At 40.5% G+C, this 16,488-nt stretch overlaps 1 protein-coding gene across 1 annotated transcript in view; it reads right to left on the bottom strand.

Annotated features, from left to right (window-relative positions):
• Positions 1–16,488, bottom strand: part of LOC140529916 (calcium-activated chloride channel regulator 1-like) — a 48,445-nt gene that overhangs the window by 8,176 nt on the left and 23,781 nt on the right. Inside the window, exons 6-11 of the mRNA XM_072648957.1 lie at positions 12,599–12,820; positions 11,117–11,344; positions 8,132–8,306; positions 5,090–5,196; positions 1,004–1,219; positions 101–362 (exon numbers count right to left, since the gene is read on the bottom strand). Coding sequence (XP_072505058.1) covers positions 101–362; positions 1,004–1,219; positions 5,090–5,196; positions 8,132–8,306; positions 11,117–11,344; positions 12,599–12,820 — 1,210 coding nt within the window. The remainder of the gene's footprint in view (positions 1–100; positions 363–1,003; positions 1,220–5,089; positions 5,197–8,131; positions 8,307–11,116; positions 11,345–12,598; positions 12,821–16,488) is intronic.

The raw sequence follows: 16,488 nt of genomic DNA, 5'->3' as shown, positions 1-16,488 counted from the left end.
AAAATTGTTTTTACATGTAATTGGAAAAATATTAAAAAAGGACAAAATAAGTTCTTTCTTAAAAGAGAAAGAACCTTGAGGTTATTATGGAGGATGTTACCTGCACCATTATCCAGAAGTTCCAGAGTCTCTGTTGTCCCATCAGCTGATTCTATGAGGGCTGTTACAGTGGCTCCTATAACAGGCAGGGATCCTTGGTGAACTTGTGCGTAAACAATCATTGGATTAGGGAAGGTGTTTTTATCTTTATTCATTTTAGAATCCACTGTAATGGGAGGTACATTAGAATTTGCAGCACGAGATGTTACTGTCAGAGTCAGGGTTTGTGCACTTGACTTAAGATTGTATGTCCAAATTCCATCCTGAAAAATCCAACAGAAATTCATTAAAGCAAAACAGTGTTAAGACCTGCCCTACCTGCCTTCTCTGTCACCCATTATCTGTCTTAACATCTTATCTCATTTATACAAGTGAAGTTCAGGAAAGCCTTCTGCTAGAGAGTTTGTGTGACTTTGCTTCTCTATCACCTGTGACAGTCATTTCAAATCATTGTTCCCTGTGAGTGCAGGGTCTACTTAACACTAATTACTATTAAAATCTTTGGTATGAACAATGTAACCTGAAAGACTTTTCTCCTCAGAAGTAAGGTGAAGATTTTGGATGTCAGAAAATATGGGGTCTAAAGTTCTGAATGGGGAAGTTGGATGTCATAAGTATGTTCCCACCAGTCAGAAAAGATTCTCTAACTTCCTGGTCTGCCCTCCTTGTGTTCAAACCCAATTTTTGCCCTCCTGATACACTTTCTAACAGTTCCTTTGTTGCTACAGTAAAATTTTTTAAACTTTTGCTTTTGGTGGTCAATTCTTCACATTTCTAAGAGAATAAGCTTTTTTAGTTAAAAAGAGAACTGTTGTCACTGAAGAATAATTACCAAGTTGTAATGCTGATATTAAAGTCTTGCCTCCATTTTCTGGAAATTTTAGGAAAACATAGAAAATCTTACCTTGGCAGTGTGTGGTATTTGGAGGTACGCCATTTTGGAGTTTGTATCCACTAGAAAATTATTATATGTTTTCCCGCTGGGATCTGAGACAGACGTTTGGGGTTGTTGTGCTGTCCATGTGACAAGAAATAGAGTGTCATTGCCTACTGTACTGTCAACAATAACTGTGCCATTCATCCACTTCCCGTCCTTCAGAGTGGCTCCCTCACTTGCAAGCTGTTAAGAAAATGTAACAAACATTTAGTGACTGGCCAAAGGAATAAGTCATCAATAAGTCATATCACAGTTAATCTGAAGGAGATGACAATGGGCAAATATTATAAATTGCAGAGAAGGAACCAGCATGCATTGGTAAAAGGAGTTTCCTTAACTAGATGTCCTCTATAACAAATAAATTAGAGGCTCCCTTCCTCCCTCTGCTTAGCATCCATTAGGACATAGGATGGTTAAGAGAGGAGACAGATGTCAGGGTTATACAAATTGCATGAACAATATTCATGGCACAAAGAACATGGAAGACAGGGCTGGAATGAAATCCCTCATTTTTATTCTAAGGTAATGTTTAACTTTTGCTCTTTCACTCTCTCTCCCTCCCTTCTTTTTTCTACTCAACTTGTCTTCTAAACTAAATTCCCTCCATTGTGAATGGGGAGAGAGAATAAAACTCTCCTGTAAGCCAAATTCTCGAGCTCAATTCCTTGATTTTGAGTCAGCTTCTCAGCAGTGAAGATAGGTAATATTTTCGGTGGGTGAAAAGAATACCTCCTGGAAAATCACGGAGATTTAGAGCAGTCTGTGCCCACAAGGAACTCACATTCTGTTTAAGGGGTGAGAACAATATTCAAAAAGAAACAAAAAATTGCATACAAGATACATGCAGTACAAATGGAAGATAATCTCAGAGGGAAGGTGTCAGTGGATACAAATCTAGGTTTCTTTCCACTGAATAACCTTGCCCCATTGGTCTGGCCTGGCCTAGTCTAGTCCTATCATCCTTTTATTATTCACAATTTCCTCACTATCCCATTCATTGGAGGCTCCTCCAAACCTTTTCATCTCTGCTTAAACCTCCCATGGCTTCCTCTCCCTCACTCTCTAATCTTAAAAACTTGCTTCACATTTCACTGAAAAAAATTGAAGTCGTTCTCTGAGAGCTCCCTTTTTTCTCATTTTTCTTTCCTTTTCACTATCTACTACTATCTCCTTCCCCTAGTCTCAAGTGAAGTGGTCACCCTTCTCTTTGACAAGGCAAAACCGTCTCCAAGCATGAGAAATCGACTTCCATCCTGCCTTCTCCAACAGTTTGTCCCCTCCATGATTCTCATACTCTCATTCATCTTTATTCTTATTGTCTCCTTGGCTCTATCTCTCATTGGCTACTTCTCTACTACAAACATGCCCTTGTCTCCTCCATCCTCAAGAAACTTCCTCTGATCTGTCCATGTACACTGGCTATCATCCCGTGCCTCTTCTCACTTTTGTAGCTAAAGTCCTTAAGAAGGCTGTCTACAATAGTTGCTTCTTCCTTTCCTTTCATTCTCTTCTTAATACTCTAGAGTCTAACTCCCAACACCATCATTCAAGTGAAACTTCTCTCTCCAAAGTTAGTATAATAATTACCACTTTCTTGACTGCCAAATCTAATGATGTTCTCTCCATCCTCAGCCTTTCTGACCTCTCTGTAGCCACTGACGCTATTGATCAGCCTCTCCTTGATATTTTCTTCTCTTCGGTTTTTCATGATACTGCCATCTCCCCATTATCCTACATGTCTGACTGCTTCTTCTCAGTCTCCTTTGTGGAATCTTCACCAGGTCATGCCTATTAATCATGTGGTATAGGGCTGTGTCCTGGGTCATCTTCTCTTCTCCCTCTATACTATTTCACTTAAAGATTTCATTAGCTTCCATGGATTCAATTATTATTTCTCAGCTGACGATTCTCACATCTATCTATTCAGCCCTAGTCTCTCTACTGACCTTCAGACTTGCATTTTCAGCTATTTGATGTCTCAAACTGTATGTCCCACAAGTATCTTAAATTAATCATGTCTAAAATGGGACTTGTTATATTTCCCCCAAAGTCTCCCCTCTTTGTATCTTCCCTATTAGTGTGCAGGGTTATGCCAGTCACTCCTCCCAGTCACCCAGGCTCACACCTTTGGGGTCATCCTCAATTCCTTTTCTCTCAGCTTCCATCACTACCTCTTGTCAGTTTTTCCTTTGTAACAACTCTGGCACATGGCAGACACTTACTTAAAGGTTATTCCATCAAAATCTAACATGCCCTGGATAAAAGAAGCTCTTTCATTTTGGAGCTCCCACCCAAGGGCTGGACTGTCCTGAGTGGTGGAAGCTGCTATACGTAGCCAGCCTCAGATGCAATGATGCTTCACTCTGGACTTTATTTTTCTTTCATGCTGCCCACTATTGAGTACAGTGGTTGCTTCCTTTCCTTTCCAGTTTATAGTGCCTTCCTGCCTCCCTTCCATTTTGTGTTCCTGTAAGTGTTTTGCATTTAAGTATGTGTGATCATGTTGTTTCCCCTGAGTAAAATGTAAGCTCATTGCAGGCAGGGTCCATTTAATTTTTAATTTGTATCTCCCATGTTTAGGACGGTCCCTGACACATAATAAGTGCTGAATAAATGTTTGTTGATTGATTATTGATAATATTACATTAAGGTAGACCAAAATAGTGAAAAGGGACATGTGCTCCTTTTTTTAAATTGAATTTGACCCTAACATCCATTTTCATCTTCCTAATCCCTGCTTGAGAAATCTTGCCTGTTATGGAACCTTGTTTTTGTTGTTGTTATTGAGACTTTTCAATTCAGTGTAATTCTTTGTGATCACTTCAGAGTTTTCTTGGCAAAGTCTTCGAGTGATTTGTCATTTCCTTCTACAGCTCATTTCACAGATGAGAAAACTGAGGCAAAGCAAGATTATGAGATTAAGTAACTTGTTCAGCATCACATAGGTAATGTCTGAGTCCAGATCTCAACTCTCCAAGGAGTCTTTTTTTACTTCACACCCAGCATTGTATACATTGCACTACCTATGTTGCCTGTTATTGATCCTTGGAAAAGATTTATATGTTGGCCTTGGGCTTGGATTCAGATGACTTTCAATATGCTAAAATATTGTGGATTTGTAGGAACTCATGATGTATATATATATATGTAGAGATCCAGCAGAGAGAACCAATTGGGTGGTCTTTAATGGTTACAGAAGGACATGATCAGGGGTGTAGGGGATACCACATGCACATAGAGTTCACTATGGATAGTGGTATACACATAGTTCTGTTTCTTTATCCTCCAAGGCTCTAGAAGAAGCCATCAGGACTGGAAAACTTTCTCAAAGCAGAGTGAATGAAAAACTTGTTTCATATCAGTGAGACAATTAGAGCTTTATGTGAATTAGCATTATGATGTCAAGATTGGTCAGCCAGTGGAAATGCTTACAATCTAGAGACAGATGGCACAGGTGATAGAGCCCCAGACCTAGACTCTGAAAGACCTGAATTCAAATTTGTGCTCCAACAGTTATGAACCATGTAATTTTGGGCAAGTTACTCAACTGTTGGCTGCCTCAATTTCCTAATCTGTAAAATGGGGCGAATAGTAGTACCTACTTTGCATGGTTGTTGTGAAGATCAAATGAGATAACATTTGCTAATTTATACTTGGCATGTAGTAGATGCTTAATAAAATTTGTTAAGTTAAATATATGTACACATTTGTGCGTGCAAGATAACATTTTATTTATACTGTCAGTCCTCATTGATTCTAATGTCCCAACCAGTATGATGCAGTGGAAAGAATGCTGAATATGAAGTCAGAGAACTAAAGTACATATCCTGTCATGCCTATTTATGATCAGCAGGACTTTGGACAAATCCATTTTCCTTAGTTTTCTCACCCATGAAAAAATGTGTGTTTTCAACTGAATGATCCTGAAGTTCCTTCCAACTTCATATTTATGATATATGATTCCAGGAACCTCAGAGGTCCTTATAAATGCTGATCCTAGAATACTAAGATCCTATATAACACAAGCATGGGAAATGAAAATTTGAAACTGACCTGGATGGATCGTTGAGTGATCATTCCATTTCCTGATGAGAGGGCACTGAATGCATCAATGAGCCCATTATTTTGGGCATTGTCTGTAGCAGCTGTCTTTACACCTCCTAAAGTAGGATTACATTACCAGTAATTAACTAATTGGCACAGGTTAGGGACAAATCAACAGTATTCCCAAAGTTATTTTTTCATGAAGTTTCACATTGGTTCATAAATGAGTAAGAATGAAGCCTCACTCTAGGAAGGCAATGCAAAATTTTGAGTGTTGTGGTATATAAACTAATGTTATACAATCATTAAAGTCTCATTTATGTGGAACACAATTAAGGCCTTGGGAAGAGATAAAAATACTGACGAGGGGTCAAAGAAATGTCACAGAATCCATGATGTAAACTAGTTCATGTATTTCATTCATAATTGAGCTTCTTGGATCCTCACTACTTCAAGAATCCATCCTTTCAGCCATATAGGAACTACCTCTACCAAAGCTCACAGTAGCCCCTCCAACGCCTCAGTAGATGTTTCTATGGCCAGAAAAAGTCTTTATTTAGTGAACAATCTTCCAGTGACTTGTCTTTCCAGTTTTAACAGTGTGCCCAGTTCAGTTAAACCAACAGTCATTAAGCTCCTGCCATGTGCAAGAGCATTCTGCTACAAAGGAAGTGTCTCTAGCCCTCAAAGATCTTATATTCCCTGTTGGATCTGGAAGTCAAGGTAGAGAAACTACAAGTGTACAGAGAAGGAAATTCTGGGAAATGAGAGAAGAGAGCCTGGGACAATGGACACATTACCCACAATCAAGCCCTCACCCAAAGCCTTTCCATCTTAATTGTACCTCAGGGCATAGCCTTTGAGACCGTACAGTCACCTTGAGAATGAGGAATCAGAATAGAACTTTTATGAAGGATTTACTCTTATTTCAGACAAAATTTAATAAGCTTTATTGGTTTTCCCAGCCCATAAAGCAGCAAATAAGAAGAATGGTGAGGAAAAAATGGGTACTACTAAGGCAGTCACACTAGTAACATCAGGATATAACAGTGTGACATCAATGGATTGGATCAAAGTGTATAAAAAAAGAACCACAGGAAATCAAAGAATATACTAGCTAGGGAAGCATGGTTTGGTTGACAACCCCTAGTCTGACTTCTAGTGGTGGTTTGAACATGAATAGCCTTGTGACCTCACGTGAGTTTCTTCATCTCTTTGACCTTTGACTTCTGTCAAATGGACAAGGCACTAGACCTGAAGTCAAAAAGGCTTACCTTTGACGTATACTCTTGTTAGGATTGTCACATTATTTTTCTGTGCCTCTTATCACCTCATCTGGAAAATGAGGGAGTTGGAATAGCTTTATGATTTTATTACCATGACTGGATGGTCTCTAAAGATCACTTGTGTATTAGCAAATAGTCCCATATACAGCAGTATGCTAGTAAATGTTTAACAACTAGCTCATCAAAAAAATATGTATTTCTGACACAATAAAGTGAAAGCATCCTTCTGAATGCTTTCTCCATCACTTTCGTAAGCGCAGAAATCACTGCAGCAACAAATGAAACCCTGATGTGTGGCATTTGCTGATTTCTGAGCTTTAAATGCAATGAATGTTTAACAACGGGCTCTCATAAGCTGGTACAATCTGGCTTTAGCAGATCCCTTCCTATATCCTTAGTAGTACAATAACATAACTGATGATCCTGAGCTATTAAGAAAAAGGCTCAGGGGAGCTCTGCTTAATCACTTAGGGAAGCGCCTAGTACATTTAAGACAGCATTTCATTTAGATGGGTTAAAATAGAAAAAGGGTCCCTTACGGGGGTAAGCTTTCATTCTCTGGAAAGTTCACTCATCCCCCAGTGATGCTGGCAGTCACTGATGGACTTAAGAGAGTCAAGCTCTACTTTTATTCCATATTCACTTCTTATTTCTCCTCATCAAGGGCCCTTGGATTGGGAATAACAAGTCAAATGTTTCTGGCATCTTTGTATTCAAGTCTCATTCTCCTTCTCATCCCCCATTAGACAAGTTCTTGATGGCAGAGACTGTGTCTTTTTTCTTCTATTTGTTTCCTCATGGCACCTAGCACATTGCCTTAAATGTAATTGGCTTGGGATAAATGGTTGTTGAATTTGTTTGAATTAATTTTTGTTGTGTTCTTTGAAAAACCCAAGTGACTGCAAAACCATGGCCATTTGTAGGAGGATTCTTTCCTTTGGTATGGTTTGGACTAGTTAGTCTTCGATGGACCTCAAAAACCAGCTTTGAGTTGCTATGATTCTGTCACTGGGGAGACAGCCTTTCAGACTTATTTTTTTGGGGAAAATCATCACAGAGAAATAAAGAGATGAATCTCTCTCCAAATGTAACTCAGCATGTCCTCAGTTGACAGACATTAAGGCTGTTGTTGGACTTTATTTGAAGTCTCTCCAGTTTGGTAGGACCAGTTATTTTATTCATTTCTCACCCAGCTGCCCTCCTCTGAATGTCCCCATTCTGCCCCAGGAACCTCATCAACCTACAAGTTCAATTCAGTTGTGGAACTCGAACTTTAGCAGTCTCTGTCCCAGGGGCTCCTTCCCCTTTCTGATTGGAGAGGGGTGGGGTATGGGGGGGCAGAAGGGGGAGACCAGAAAGCTTCTCTTATATCTTCAATTTAAGGTGACCTAGTCTATTCATTTCCCATCATGCCTCACTCCTCTGGACTCCATCATGCCCCTGCTCTGGATACCCTTCTCCCCTTCTCCCTTTTTTAGCTTCTTTTTGTGTGTTATTTTGGTCCCACCCTAAACACATGTGAGCTTCTTGAAGGCAGAGACTTTGTTTTGCCTTTCTTTGTGTGCCTAGCACTCAGCACCATACCTGACATATAGTGGGCACTTAAATGTTTACTGACTGACCTTCCAGAGCCTGTACCCCACTTCCATAGCATTCAGAAGTCCTGCGTCACGTGTAGAGCTTAGAGGAGAACTCAAAGGGAAGTTTGCATAGAAATAATCTTTCATTCTTACTGAAGAAATCCATTCTCCAGGTTATCTTTTACCTGTTATCTCTGACAGCTTCTCCAGGTCTTTGGCTGCAGAAGGTCCTAGAGCAACTGTGTGGATAATGGCACCACTTTGTTTCACTTGATCAAAACATGTGCTGATTGATCCATCTTCTCCATCAGTCAGAAGGATGATTTCTGAACCATCTGTTGAGAATTTCTTTTCTATTACCTGAAAGCACAGATTCATCCCAGACATTGGTAAGCAGACATAGTGTTGTCAGGTAATCCTAAGTGGGTGAATCTTGACAGGTATGAAAGAAGAAAATAAAGGAAAGACCCCAGGAAAACCTTCCCATCATTTGATTTTGAAATATGAAATGTGTACCTTCCAGAAACTCAACCCAATCCCTTTTTCTCCTGAACTAATCCAGGAAAATTTGTCTCAGCAGATGCTGCCTTTTGGAAGCAGAAGTGTTCTGGCCAAATGAGTGACCCAGCTTCTGAACACTGGCTTTGAGTCCCAGCCAGGGCATCTTTTCTTTCTGGTTCTAGAACACATAGAGGTTGATGAGACACTGGACAGATGAGCACCCACTATGTGCAAGGAAGTGTTTCTGATTATTTTGTCATTCCTGGGAGGGTTAAAGAGGAAGGAGCTTATGAACTTTAGAGGAGACAATGCAAAGTGGAAAGAGTCAGAGGCTTTGTGGGTCTCCTCATTTGTAAATGGAAGAGGTAGGTGGCCTCTGAGGTATCTTCCACGTCTAACTCTGTGCTCCTGTGCTGCTTCTTGCCTGCTTTGTTTGGCTAAACCTCTTTATGAAGCTTTGGGAAAGCATGCTCTATTTTAAGATCCCAAGCTGGACCCTTAGAAACAAAGGCATGACTCATAGCACTCAGTTCAGGGCACATTATACAAATCCTGGAGCAGGAATTCCCTCCACTAAACCAGATGATAAGTCTAAGGGAGTTGTCCAAGACACTTGGACGTTCAATGGCTTATACAGAGTCACAGCTAAGACATGCCAGTAGCAGAAGTGGATCTCGGAACTTTCTCAGTATTCTATCTGTGAAGCAATGCTGACTTTACAGGAAACCTTATTTTCTGATACTCCAGTGGATCTAGTGTTTCATGTATGTGAGTATCCCCTCCATTGATGCAAATCACAACCTGTCTATCCATCCCTGCCTGTCTTCTCTGTATGAGGCAGCTAGGCAGGCAGTGGAGAGATTTGGGCTTAAGTTCAAATCTGACCTTCCTAGTTATGTGATCCTAGGCAAGCCATTTAACCACAGCCTGCCTCAGTTTCTTCATCTGAAAAATATAGCTAATAATACCACCTTCCTCCCATGGTTATTGTGAAGATCAAATGAGATAATATTTGTAAAAATGTTTAACACAGTGCCAGGCACTTAAGTAATGCTTATTATCTTACCTGGCTGCACTTCAACCAGAACTTTGCTGTGCTTGTTGCATTTACTTTTTCTTGATTCTCTAGCACATCCCTCACAAAATCTCTTCCTACCATTTCTCTAACCCTTTGGGGCCCTAGCTTCTCATCCATTTCTCTCAAGTCCCAGCACATGACGTCATTTATTACTTTGCAGAAACAGGTGAAGCCATCAGGAATGTTTTGTGGTCTCTCACCCATTTCCTTCCTCCTGTATCCGAGGAAACAGCAAGTCTGTCATGTGGAAGCCACCATCTCCACATTGACCTTGACACCCCTTCCCTTTCCTTTTCTCCAGGACCCTGTTGCACTGACACTCCTGCTTTCCCTCTTACATATCTTTAGTCTTGCTCCCTGATGATTTCTTCCTCTATTCCAACAAACACAATCAGCTTTCCCATGCCATGTAAATAAACTTTACTTTCAGTACAGGCTTAGGCTCTCTTTTTCCCCCTTCGCTGTTAAAATCCATGCCCATTGCTTCTATACCATTCATGGCCCTACGATCCGAGTTCCATCTCTTCCTCTCTATTGAAGGTTGTATCCACAACATCATCCCTGACCTCTTAGCCCTCATCCTTCTTCACCTTTATCCTATTCTTCCTCTATTCAAATTATGTCCTATATAAATATATACTATACTTACTCTAGAAGAACCATACATGGTATGTCCAATTCCTATCCACTAACTTACCATTTATTTCTTTCTGCTCTCTCATTAATAAAATGAGGCTGTTGGACTGCAGGATCACTAAGATAATTCTATCATGTTACTTTATATCAAGAGTAATAATCTTTAGACAGAATTAATGCATCAAAATGTGGAAAACCCTCCATAATGGGAGTTAAAACATCCATTCATCACTCTTTGACTGTGTTATAACATCCCCCTAACTGGATGACTAACAGCTCCTTGACTCAGCGTATTTAAATGAATCATCAGAGCCAGAAATGTCTGACTTGGCGAAAATGGAGCCTAGATTGAAGATCATTGCCCCTGGCTGCCCTGAATGCTTCTGCTGCATACCATGCCCCCTTTTCTATATCATGTACTGAACGTTTCTCATTGGTTTTATAACTGTATAGCCCATGTGGGTTACAGTATTATTTATTTAGGGCTAGAAAGGACCTCATAGATCATTAGTTCCACTCTGCTTATTCTATACATGAGGAAACTGAAACCTGTACAAATTAAGTGTCCTGCCCAGGGTCACACAGCCAGTAGGTTTCTGAGGCAGAATTTGAACTTGGCTTATTCTGACTCCAAGTTGATGGTTCTGTGAATTGTATTTTGTTGCCTTTCAGGAGGGACATGAGCCCAATACTTCCTGAGTCTAAAGATGACTTTTTTCCTTTCTTTCTACCCTAGTCCAGCACTAAGGGGTTAGTATTTGTTGGGCTGAATTTAATTAGGGTTTCTCCACATCACCATTTGTTGATATTTTTCCCCTCCCTGGAAGTCTATTCACATTTCAGAGGGAAGCATGAAATTCATAGTAGACAGTAGGCATGTGAGGGAAATTCAGAGTAGAAATTCACTTTGAAAATATCCACTGTAATAGAGACAGTGGAGGGGAGATCACTTTACCGTAAATGCTGATCTGAGTCCAGAGCAGATGGATGTTCCTCCTGAAGCAACAGTAGGTAACTTGGTAATGAGGGTGTTCCTCTCAGCATCAGGCTGTATCTGCACTAGTTCACTTTCAACATAGGCTGAACTGTCAAATGTGACCATCCCAACCCAGGACCCCTTTTCAATGATCTGAAGCAGAAAGAGTTTGGAGGCTTGATTCAGTCTATTTAGCCGGTCCTCATTCTGAAAGAAAAACACAATTCAGATTTGCAAGGGGTCTTCTACAAGAAATCTGTGGCAAAATGGACTAAGCCTATATGTGGGACTGTAGGGGCTCTGGGTACCATGATGGAGAGTCTGGATTTTCCCAGGTTAAGAAACAGAACACAAACTCTGAGGATTCTTCTAGGCTAGAATGTATTTAAGGATCAGCCTGAAGATAGACTGTGTGTTTGCTTTCTGAGGTCTAAGCCTCCTAATTTTATAAAGGCATATCACCAGATGACCAAAAGGGCAGTGCATGTTTCAGTCATAGTAACTGTGAAAGCTTAAGTGGTGGAAGGGTTTGTCTCTGCATTGGTGGATGCTCATTAACAAATTAGCAGATTCTGAAAACATTGAAGCATGGGATTTTTAAGTTGGATCATGATTATGAATGGGTTGGTGTCGGGCTTAGTAGATGACAGAAGTTCTGTGAAATATTTTTGCCTTTTAATTTGAGCCACATCACCAGGGATGAACTACCAAGGAGAATAGTGAGTAGACCTGGGATTTCATTGGTACAAAGGACTCCCAGATGAGGAAACTCCCTACCAAGGCAGGTTGGCACTTTCTCTGCAACTTATAGTTTCATAGAATTGCATAACCAGCACGTGCTAGATATGGGATCTGATGCTCCTGTCTCAGAGGTCAGCTGTCCATCCACTACACCACATTGTCTCATAGTAAATCATTTTTGACCAAGGAACCAATGAATTTCTGTATTGGGATTACTAAGTCATTTTGATGAGTGGGGAACGGTGGAGTACAGTAGAGCATGCCCAGATTAGTGAAGTTGTCAGGCTTTTCAAGTATGGAATCTCAGCTGCACTTTTAGGTAGAATGTTTGATTATTTTGCACAATCATCAACAAAGGAGAAAAATTTAAAGTCATACAAAGTTGATTGTGCTGTTTTTTTGACAGGGACTGCAGATCTTCATGGGCTGGGAAACTGCACAGAAAATTCTTAGTTTAATCACTTTTGGACAATCAAAATGTCATCTAGATGCAGTGGATAATTTGCCATGATCTTTGTTGGAGAAAGAGGAGAGGAGGGAATACGAGCATTAGGGCTTAAAGGAAAATTTGATGTAGGGAGAGTACTGATTCCCTGCTTTCTACATTCTTTTAAACCATGAGATCAATATGATTTTCAACAAGCCCAAGATTCTGTGGGTCACCATATGATGTGAACACACCCCCTGCACCTCCAGAAGAATGGGTCAGGTTTGGCTTACCCCCATGCTTCCAGACTTATCCAGAACTAAGCACAGGGTCCTTTCCCTGATCTGCTTCAGTGAGAAGTTGGTCGAGGGTGGCTCTGCTTCTGTCATAGGAGTGGATGTCTTGTAGTCTTCTGAGCCTTGGATCACTTCCCATGTGCTCCTGAGGTTGCACTTCTGGTTTTGAGCATTTGGTGCATCTCTGTTATGGTTCTTTTCTGTACAAAATTCAACCACCTGAAAAAGTCCAATTGCATCATCAATACAAAAATTGTAAAGCAGGGTTTCCTAACCTGGGTCTATGAACTAAAGTTTGAAATGATGCTTTTATATCTTTTTAAAAAATGAATTTATATGTTTTCAGTTTTCAACAGTCACTTCCATGAAGTTTAAATTTTCTCCCCCTATTTCCCAGAGACAGCATGCAATCTTGTATGGGTTCCATACTTACATTCTTATTAAACATTTTTCATATTAATCATGTTGCGTAGAAGAGTTATAACGAGTGGGAGAAAACATGAGGTAAACCAAACCAAAACACAATCGAAGAGAAAATGGTCTGCTTCATTCTGTGTTCTGATTTCATAGTTCTTTCTCTGGATGTGGATGGCATTTTGCCTCCAGAGGCCTTTGGAAATGTTTTAGGTTCTTGCATTGCTGTGCAGGGTAAGTCCATCAGAAACAGTCTTCTCACACTGTGGCTGTTACTATGTATAATATTCTCCTGAATCTGCTCATTTCATTCAGCATCAGTTCATATAAGTCTTTCCAAGTTTTTCTGAATCCTGACGTTCATCATTTCACATAGCACAGTAGCATTCCATTACATTCATATTCCACAACTTGTTCAGCCATTCCCCAACTGATGGGCATTCCCTTGATTTCCAGTTCTTGACCACCACACAAAGAGTTGATATAAATATTTTTGTACATGTGGGACTTTTCCCATTATTGTGATCTCTTTGGGATATAGCCCTAGAAATGATATTGCTGGGTCAAAGGGTATACACATTTTTGTAGCAGTTTGGTCATAGTTCCAAATTCCTCTCCACAATGGTTGGATCAGCTCACAGCTCCACCAACAATGAATTAGTGTTCCAACTCTCCCACATCATCTCCAACATTTATCATCTTCCTGCTTTTTAATGTTAGCCAGTCTGATAGGTGTGATGTACCTCAGAGTTGTTTTGATTTGCATGTCTGTAATCAACAGTGATTTAGAGCAATATACCTTTTTAAATATAGTTGGTTTTGTTTGTCATCCTGAGTATTTTATCTGATGCATTTAAAACTTGATTATGAGAAGGAATCTAAAAGCTTCACCAGAGCACTGAGGGGCCTGTGACATAGAAAGGTGAAGAAAGCCTTCTGTAAATCATTAATGTATGTAACCAATAGAACTAGCAACCCAATGATGATTTAGGGGAGAACAGTAACTTATTTGAAAAACTCTGCAACACTCCTGGGATTCTAGGCCTGCCTGTTCCACTATCTTGTCCTAATCATTTAACCTTAGTTTCCTCTCTTGCAAAGTGAAGACGTTAGACTCGATAAGAAGGTCTTTGCATTCATGTACACTAAAAAGTTACTGAGGACCTTTCCTCCAACAGCTTTTCTTTATGATTGTACTGCCTATTTATATTTACCATATTAGAAATTAAAATACCTTAATATAATTATGAAATAGTTTAGACCTGGAAGTCCCCCCAAAAAGGGTCTCTGGGACTGCAGGCTGAGCGTGTTGGACCCCACTCTAAGGGGCTGTGAAGACCTCATTGTTGAATTTCCAGCAGGCACATTTACACCTCAGGATTCAACAAATGCTACAAATCAGGGCAAGGTTTATTGTTTCATTGAATATCTAGAAGGGACAAACAAGTAGCCCATGCATTGGAATCCAGATGGGAAAATATTCAGCAAAATCAATACAAAGCCAGAAAATATGGGTAACGTTATGTTTTAAAAACCAGGGCACAGTATGGATCCATCCTTCCACATGGATCAGGGGCTCATTTCTGTTTGAGTTTGACACCATGGGTCTTGACTTAATAAAGTGATGGAAACAATTTTAACAATGTAGATAAAACTTAATAATTTGTCTTGCATTTTTTCCCCCAGAGAGTCAGTTGTTAAACCTTTTCTAACATACCTTTTCCCACATTGTTCCCCAGTCCACAACTTGAGAAGTAGACTAGGGCATTTCCAGGTTCCTTTCCAACCAGACTCTCCTCTGAGTCTAGGATTCTGATTTTGACCTGAGCGTGAGTGCTTAGAAGGAGAAGAGACAATAGCCTGACAGCCAGCAGAGGTTCCTGAAGAAGGTGCCATGTCAGACTGACCTCGATTCCATTGGCTATCAGCTCACTAGACAGACAGGTCATGGGACCATTTCAGGCAGCTGGATTTCAGCAGAATGTTTGGCCAAGTTTCTTTGGGAATATGTTGAAGAAGTGTAGGAAGAAGAATCATATGGTTAATTGGGTTCAGCCCTGGTTGACTGACTCCAGAAGTGGTGATTAGTGTAGTGATACAAAGGTATCAACATGGCAGGCCACGTTTAGTGGAATCCCACAGGAATATTTTCTTGGTCCTGTTCTATTATATTTTAATTCAGCGACTTGGATGAAGGTATAAACGGTATCTGTGGCTGATATTCAGATGTTGCCAAACTGGGTGGGACAGCTAACACATTGTGTAACAGCGTGTTCGTCCTTCGTTGCCGAAGAAGACATTCCATGAGAGAAATGATATGACTTGCCCTTGACTTTGTTTTGAGTGAGGGAGGGCTTGTGCAAGGTCACCAGCCTCACTTCTCCTCCACAGCCAGCTGAATGCAGTGAGCAGATATTCATCAGGATGATGGAGATGACCAAGGATGAGGGAATTGGTGTTAGGTGACTTGCCCAAGGTCACACAGCTAGTGAGTGTCAAGTGTCTGAGGTGATGCTGCACCACCTCGCTGCTTGTAACAGTATCGATTCCCCAAAACCTCAACAGGCAGGAACAGGGAGTGAGCTAGGGCACATAAGTGGAGGAGAAGTGGAGTCTTTTGCTGGAGTTCAGAGACCACAAGTGTGTACACTTGTGGGGAGAGTGTCTGGGGAGGATAGGTGGTGAGAATAAAAGAGGAAGCATTTATCAGGTACCTGCTAAGTCCAGGCTCAGCACTTAATCCACTACATTACCCTGCTGCCTCAGTGAGAAAACACTACTACTGCATGTGTTATCCATTTTGCTATTGGCAAAGATAGTGAAAGAGTTTGCCATTTCCTTTTCCAGTTCATTTTACAGATGAGGAAACTGAGGCAAATATTGTGAAATGACTTGCCCAGGGTCACACAACTAAGTGGCCGAGGCTGACTTTGAACTCCGGCAGGTGAGTCTTCCTGACTTTAGGCCCAGTGTTCTGTGCACTATGATTATAGTGAACTGCAAAGTCAGCAGGAGGAATCCAGAAGAGAGGCTCCATCCTCAGAGGGAGAGAGAGAGTGCTGGGTTTCTGTGCAGAGGTCCTGAGTTTGAATGCTGCCTTGGCTACTTGCTACTGTGTGACATGAGTCAATTAATCACTCTTACCCTCACAGCTTTTCATATTTAACACCAAGGTAGATCATTTGGCTGAGCCCACTTCTCAAAACAATGTAAGCTGGAATAGAAGGAACCAATTTAGGAACATAAATATACATACATATATATATACACACACACACACACACACACACACACACACACAGGTACTCACACACCCATATATATATTTATATATATATATACACACATATATATGTGTATATATATGTATATACGCACACACATGTATATGTATATAACAGAAAGTTAAACAATAAAAGGAGCTATTGAGGATATCCTGACACCTCCAGCCCACATTCCTTCCAAGAAAGCAT

The sequence above is a fragment of the Notamacropus eugenii genome, chromosome 2 (assembly GCF_028372415.1).
Source record: "Notamacropus eugenii isolate mMacEug1 chromosome 2, mMacEug1.pri_v2, whole genome shotgun sequence".
Lineage (NCBI taxonomy): Eukaryota > Metazoa > Chordata > Mammalia > Diprotodontia > Macropodidae > Notamacropus > Notamacropus eugenii.
The sequence above is the reverse complement of the archived record's forward strand: the minus strand, read 5'-3'. Positions and strand labels throughout refer to the sequence as shown.